The following is a 7,744-nucleotide window of genomic DNA, read 5'->3' as shown; positions in this document are numbered from 1 at the left end:
AGGAGGTTTTTAAAGTAGCGAGGTTGGTGTAATGAGCCCTCCAGATGAAAACTGCAGGGCAGGCTGACCAGAGGAAAAGGGTGCACTACGCTTTAGCGCTTTCTGTGATCAGGTAGGCCAATAATATGTAACTTAATTCTATTTTTAATTCTAACTTAATTAATTCTATTCTAAAATAGAACCGAAACCCTCAAGGTACATAAGCGACAAGATATGTTTTGTTCTTAGTATTTAAACGTAGACCCAATCATTTACAGACCAAAAAAATTGAAATTCTCTTTAAATCGTATTTAGGAATCTCTCATTTTAGCTCTGTATGGAAAAAAAGTTATTTTGAACCCTTTCTGGGGCGAAATGTCTTAAGTCTTATATCCGGCCTGCGGCGGCCTGTGATGTATGACGTAAGGATAAAGAGTGGAAAATGTAGATATTCTTTTTTGATATTGATAAAATGTTGTAGCAAATATTATGTATCATTTTACGCCGAATAATTGGTGAGCTCTCATAAATCCGGCACATGACGTCGCTTTGATTTATACCACAGTTATTAAACACTCCTGTCGCGCTGAAACATTTGGCTCTGCATAATTTTATTTATTTGTACAAAATGTAGTTTGAAAGGAGATGAGAGGAGGGGGAGGGGTTTGTAACAGGAGTCTGACCAAGTGACCCGCGGGCTGATTATGTGTCATTAGCTGGAGACTCGGCGCGTTTAAATGACTCAAGCACTACCAATCAGACCGATAAATTACACTGCCCCCCTCCACACACCCACACACACACACACGTACACACACACGCACACACACACACACACACACACACACACACACACACACACACATATACACACACACACACTTAAACACGAATGAATCATGGACCTTCCATTGTTAAAATTGTAAAATGTATTTTTATATATTATAAACACCCTCCCGTCTCTCTCTCTCTCTCTCTCTCTCTCTCTCTCTCTCTCTCTCTCATATCACTGTCTTTCAATCTCTCTTTTCTCTCTCTCTCTCTGTTTCGCTTTCGTTAACATGCATGCGTTTACACACATACACACACACACACACACACACACACACACACACACACACATACATAGACGCAGATGTATATTTAAAGCCAAAAGACGTTTTCACGCGGCGTTAACACACATGCAGTATGTGGGCTCTGGACAGATTGCAAACTATACAAATAAAATAACTCACCTCAGCTACAAGTCTTTCGAAGGAGCTCGCAGTAAACACGTATACTTAAGAAACGTGGGCATTAGGCCTAGATGCACGTCTGCATGAGAGCCTGGACCAAGTCTTCATTCAATGGCGTTGCTTTTTCAGTAGTAAAGCATCAAAACGAATCTACAATCTCCCTTTCCTGAACACGGTATGCATATGAAATTATCTCTTTGGGGACAATATGGATTAATTTCGAAATTATCTGTATCTATAGTGAGAGTTCAACGACTTCCAACTCCAGTGATTCACCGCATATTCACCGCATATCACCGCATATCTTATTATTATTATTATTATTAGTAGTAGTAGTAGTAGTAGTAGTAGTAGTAGTAGTAGTAGTTATCTTATTATTATTTTTATTATTATTATTAATTTACTCTTATAATGGTAGTCGTGTGCACCTTCTAGACTGCAGTAAACACACCAATGATGACTTCTAAATTAAATACATTTAATTTGTGACTGTGATTTTGTAGCCTATAAGGTAAATGCGTCAGGAGAAAGGTTTGTTTTGTCTCTACTTTTGCCGAGAGTTTCACTGAAGACTCATACACTTGTTTGTAATTATGTACATAAATTAAGCATATGTATTTCTCTTGTGTGATCGATGTGCATTTGTTGAATTATTTAATTTCTTTATAGTAAAACTCATTTGAATATTCCAATAGTCTGCACTGTCGTTATCCTGTGGAATAAAAAATGGTCTTTCTCTCTCGTACATACACACACACACACACACACACACACACACACACACACACACACACACACAAAGAGAGAGAGAGAGAGAGAGAGAGAGAGAGAGAGAGAGAGAGAGAGAGAGAGAGAGAGAGAGAATTCTTTCTATGTTAGAAATTTATATGCACAGATAACACAAAATAAATAAATCAATCAAATCTGTACAGCGGTTGGGGATTGCATGTTCGCCCCCCCACCCCCCACTCACCCACACACACCCAAATATGATAAAGTATATGAGGGAAAAGCCAGACGTAGCCTACTTATGACTAAATATAAAAAAATTAAAATAGATATATAATAGTACGCTAATGTTTTATAATTTATCTGAATAATTCTGAAAGAAGGCTAAAAAATGTATTTTTGCTTGAGTACATACAGATCAATCTGGGCCGTCACTTGGAAGACACAACATAAAATGCGTTTTCAGGCTTTATTATTAAATAATTCAGGTCTGGTTCTTAAAATAATGCGTGAATGGACTTTTTCAAGCGTTTGATAATTTAGCATTTAGGCGTACGCTTCCATGTTGCCATATAGTAGTGACAGGATAAATCTTGATGAATCTTGATGTCGGTTCGGATGAATCTGAATAACATATTTACGAATAGAAAATAAACATCGGTTTCCCAACATTGGTATATTGGTAATGATGTCAACAAAGTGTTAAAAATAGTTCGAGGTTGGAAACCATAATTTCTAAGCCTATAAAAACTATGCAGTTGTTTTAGAATAACATGCGTAAAATGTAGATTATTAGTACTTTATCTTATAAGCCAAAAGTAGACTACCCATCAATTTATTGCTACTGCGATCATACACATAAAGTGGAATATATTTCACAATATTAACGATATGAATAAAACCTGCCAGGACTAGTGGGCTAGTGCAATTTAGGTGAGTAAACACCCTGCTAAGAACCATATGTCCCTCCTCTTCTCCAACGGGATTGGCTAAGAAATGTTTTGACGACATATATGAACTCGGCCAGTTCTAAGATGAGGCTGTGACGCCGAGATCAAACGGAGAAATTCTCCCCTTTGCTCCGCCGCGAGGCTGCATATTGTGCGAACGACGGGGATTGGAAACGTTTTCCGTCCTACACCCGATCGAAGGAGTTCCACCACGGATTTGAAAACAATACGGCTCGGTGAGGCTTAAGCCAAATAAATAAATAAATAAATAAATAGAGGTTTCCAGCGCAGCTGCTCAGATGAAGTGTACAACATACAGTGACAACTAATGGAACTTTTCCTGGTGGATATGGACAATGGAGCCTACGCGTGTAAGTAGCTGACTTACAGTTTTCGGCTAACTAAATCACAGTTCACCTTTATGTTTTAAATATGTTTGGTTCAATAGCAGTTGTAGCTTTGTGATGGACAAATAAACGCCGTTGCGCTTCATCTGCTAGAGAGGTGCTACTCGACTTCCTCTTTATGGGAAGTTAGTAAGTACCCAAATCGTCGGGACAAATTACGCACAATCTGAAAGGGGGGGGGAAAGAATATCTTCTTGCGGTTTGCTGTAGCAATAGTTCGGTCGATCGCTATGAGTTTAGTTGGAGGCTTCCCTCACCATCCGGTTATGCATCATGATGGCTACTCCTTCGCTGCCGCAGCGGCCGCCAGCCGCTGTCACGAAGAAAACCCCTATTTCCACGGGTGGCTCATTAGCCACCCGGAGATGTCACCCCCAGACTATACTATGGCACCCTCGTACAGTCCCGAATACACCACCGGAGCGCCCGGGCTCGACCACGCACACTACGGAGGAGTCCCGGGGACTGGAGCCGTGGGGATGGTACCCCGAACAGTGAAGCGCAGACCAACGGCAAACCGAAAAGAAAGGCGCAGGACTCAGAGCATCAACAGCGCCTTTGCCGAGCTCAGGGAATGCATCCCCAACGTGCCTGCGGACACCAAGCTGTCCAAAATCAAAACGCTCCGCTTGGCCACTAGCTATATCGCTTACCTCATGGACATTTTGGACAAGGACGAGCAGAACGGCGAAGCAGAGGCATTCAAAGCGGAATTCAAAAAAACAGACGCCAAAGAAGAGAGGCGAAAGAAAGATATGGTACGTTCGATTTTTCTCATTCTGCTAAACCGTAAAGGCAAAGTGCATATTTCTATGCGTAATCTGTGAAGATGTTCTGTGAGGCCGCGTGTAAGAAGTTACCTGTGCTCTTACGTTTGTATCAAGAGCGACTAACATTACTTTTTGTAGTTCCGTGTCTAGAAGTGTTTTGTAGAGTTTTAATCGGCAGAAAACGTGCACACAAGCTCTAGTTCCAAATATGAAAAAGAGGATATGTGCTATACCGAGGGCATGGGGGATGTGCTGTGTCAATTAACTGATGGTGTTCTTGTATTTGAAACAGAATGAAGTTTTGAAAAGTTCAGGGAGCGGCAATGATAAGAAACCTAAAGGAAGAACCGGGTGGCCGCAACATGTTTGGGCCTTGGAGCTCAAGCAGTGAAGCCAAACCTTTCCAAAAAGACTTGAAACGACGCCTTCCTGTCATTCTGATTTTTACGCTAACTTTATTTAATGGAATATTTATGTGCAATTTCCCGCTACGGACAGTGGACCCTTGAAGAAAAAACCATTCCATTTTAAGAGGAGGATGACCTTTTGGTAAGGGACCGTGTTGTTGTTGTTGTTGTTGTTGTTGTTGTTGTCTAGTATGTGGTGAATGTTTGTCCCACTCCGAAACAAAGCCGAGATGTCCGCCACTAAGGTGTACGTGAAGTATAAATCGCTTTCTCTTTCGCTCTTTTTTCTTACCCTCTCTCTCTCCCCATCTCTCTCTTCCTCTCTCTCCCTCTCTCTTTCTCTCTCTCCCTCTCTCGCTCTCTCTCTCTCTATCAGTTTTTCTGAATTTAAATATAACGAGGGTCGAAGTTATGATACAGTTAAAATAACGTTTTATTTGAAAATGTCATGAAGTGTTATATTGTGATGTTTGTGGCCGTGTAGAATCTGGTGGTGTTTGAAACTAACGCCGAGTTCACTCCAGTGCACTTCCGTCCAGACACAAGAAACTTAAATAATATTGGAGATGTAAACAATGTAATTAATTCAATAAACCACTGTGTTTTAAAGATCTAAATCTTCGTGTTGCCTTGATAAATATTTGATTAATTATTCATTTAGGGCAGCGATAAAGTCACGCTGTCTGCAGGCAAATCAACGTTAATACAGCAGTAATTATCAGAGCTTAGTGTTAGACTGCGGTCTTTGCGCGTTTATAGTAAAGAAAAACGCGTGGCTGAGCCAAGTGTCTTCGCTAAAATATTTTCAGGTATACTCACACAGGCGTGACAGCCTCATCAAACAGCACTTAGACGATGCGTCACCGCAAACTCGACCCTAAAAGTGGCGGTTTGGGAGCATGTCGCTCCTTAAGTGAATGTTTATATTCGATAAAACCACTGCTCTCTGTGTCATCTCATGTTTGTTTGGTACACAGCAAGAAGATTTAACAACGGAGAATCTGCTCGGAAGCACACGTTTTCAAACGCATGTTAGCGATATATAACAACAGCATACGGCACTGTGTTGAAGTAGGCCTAAATCTAACAATTCAGTTAGATCTTACAATTAGTACAAATTGTGTGTAGCTACGAAAATCAAGCCTATTTTCAATATTTTTATTACTACTCAAATTGGGCTACGAATAAACGTACACATATAAGATGAATTATTTTTTAAATACGGGCCTGTTTGTCCCGGCGCGTAAAATCCACAAACACGTTTTGAATTAGATAATACTAGTAAGCCTAACTAAATAAGTTACAAAATAAGTAGTACATTATTAAAATTTTGGTCTACCAAAATACGAAATGGATTCTCTGAGATTAGTCAAGTAAAACGTTTAAAAAAAAAAAAAAAAAAAAAAAAAAAAAAAAAAAAAGCTTGGAGCGAAATGTCTTTGGTGAATTGCTTTTCTCTCCTCGCTGAAGGAGCAGACACTCTGGAGCCTGTGGAAAAATGCACGATTGACATTAAGAGCAAAACGCTAAGAAGGTCATCGTGAGGTGGACTGTCGCGGAGCAAAGCGGAGCAGCTATCGGATGTGCACGTGATTGATAACGTGCCTATCAAAACTTGCTGCTGAAAAGTCGTTGAGGGGGTTGTGCACACAGCACAACAGAAAGTGCGGGTTTAACAAACGTTAATTAAGCAGCAGTCTGTATTGTTATGACTGTGCGAGAAAAATACTAGATCAGTTAGCCTAGTCATACTAATCGAGTAGAATAGGCTTACATTTAACTGAGCCGCACACTAGCTGAAATTCCAGGGCTATTCCATGTGCAATGATACAGTCAGGTTGAAAGAGGACTTTCAATATTTATTATATATATATATATATATATATATATATTTTTTTTTTTTTAAATATATAAATATCTACATTTACCTTTCCCCCCTTTGCAGTCTGTTTTTGTTTTAATTTCAAATTCTGTGTATGCACATGCAAATTTATTTCTCCGCGTGAGCAAGTATTATTTTTAAAGATATGTTTCTGCAGCGGACTATGCATTGTGTCTCCTCGTGTAACTATAAGCCGGAGGATTTTTCATGCACAGGCATGCAGTTTGACAGTCCTACTAAATCAGTGCAGAAACGAGGACATGCGGACGATTTAGAGCCCATCCGATTGTATTAGAGAATCACTTGTTACACTCTGCCGTCTGGTTCCAGCGGACTTAGTGCGTGCTGATAATTATAGTCTAGATAATTTGTTGTCTCTGTCAAGATGGCGTCCGAGATAAAATTAACCGACGGTTCTCCCTTGATTAAAGATACAGATAATTCTTTGACCTCTTCGTGCCCCACTGCTGCTCTGACGTCAGTAGCTGAGTCTTAATAGTGGAGAGCATGGAGGCCTATCTTTAATGCGCGGCGCTCTGAAGGCTGTACCAATGGCAAAGACCATAAATGTTCAGAAATACGTTGTTTATGCAGTACTGCAGTAAAGACGGTAGACCGGGTGTCACCGTGGTCTCTAAGGTGATCTCAGGACCGCTCTGCTTCCTCCGGGGAAATCGCGTGCAGTGCGGAGGGCCAGTAACTGGCTTCGATTCCCCACTGTGGGCTGCGTCAATCTAACAACAAAGCTCGTTATTATAAGATCTTATAGCGCGATCCAAATGAAGCACAACTTTCCAATGTTGAATAAGTAGCAAACAAATACACAATGTTGTTTGTTTCAACTACATATTATAAATGATTACCAGTCACCAGCCTAAAGACTTTGGCTGTGCAGTTGTGTCAAAATTCCATCTTAAAGCTTACTGGGTTGTGATATATTTTAACGCATGTGGACCAAATAGGATCGCTTTTCTGGTATTATAGGCATCTGTAAACGATTAGTTCATAAGTCCCTCCCCCACGTCTTTTTTTTTCAGTCTGCAGAGCGGTCATGTTGACGTCAAATCATACGGTAGGGAGACATCCTGCGCCTACATTGGACGTCATCACGTTGCCTGCAACGTAGGCGTAGAACGTAAGGGCTTGCTAGTACGCGTGGTATGGGTAGGCCTTCATCATCTGAATAAGTTTATGAAAAGAGGCTATTATGTAATTTATGCGCGTATACGCGTGTGAACGCGCGCGCGAGGGCGTGTGTGTGTGTGTTCTTTAATGCCCAACTTTGTGGAGTATCTTGGTCTGTCTGTCTTTGCCTTCGCGTGAACAAATTATTCTTGTGTCTCACTTATCTGCTATGTAGCTGATGTTTTCATTGAATTTCTAAC

At 40.6% G+C, this 7,744-nt stretch overlaps 2 protein-coding genes across 2 annotated transcripts in view; both read left to right on the top strand.

Moving 5' to 3' along the window:
* The first annotated feature begins 30 nt into the window (after positions 1-30).
* LOC113584226 (scrapie-responsive protein 1) overlaps positions 31-7,744 on the top strand; it is a 24,517-nt gene continuing 16,803 nt past the window's right edge. The window contains exon 1 of the mRNA XM_027021013.3: positions 31-112. The gene's annotated coding sequence lies outside the window, so the exon portion shown is untranslated. The remainder of the gene's footprint in view (positions 113-7,744) is intronic.
* On the top strand, positions 2,977-5,094 carry hand2 (heart and neural crest derivatives expressed 2). Its single transcript, XM_081725338.1, has 2 exons — positions 2,977-4,058; positions 4,363-5,094. The coding sequence occupies exons 1-2, from the start codon at positions 3,531-3,533 to the stop codon at positions 4,459-4,461; spliced, it is 627 nt and encodes a 208-aa protein (XP_081581464.1). The 5' UTR covers positions 2,977-3,530; the 3' UTR covers positions 4,462-5,094.

The sequence above is a fragment of the Electrophorus electricus genome, chromosome 12, assembly GCF_041902795.1.
Source record: "Electrophorus electricus isolate QZ-2024a chromosome 12, ASM4190279v1, whole genome shotgun sequence".
Lineage (NCBI taxonomy): Eukaryota > Metazoa > Chordata > Actinopteri > Gymnotiformes > Gymnotidae > Electrophorus > Electrophorus electricus.
This window is presented reverse-complemented; position numbering and strand designations above follow the sequence as displayed.

Coding starts and splice junctions, on each gene's coding strand:
- hand2 (XM_081725338.1), top strand. CDS start 3,531: ATGAGTTTAGTTGGAGGCTTCCCTCACCATCCGGTTATGCATCATGAT. Junction 4,059..4,362: donor AGAGGCGAAAGAAAGATATG/GTACGTTCGATT, acceptor TATTTGAAACAG/AATGAAGTTTTGAAAAGTTC.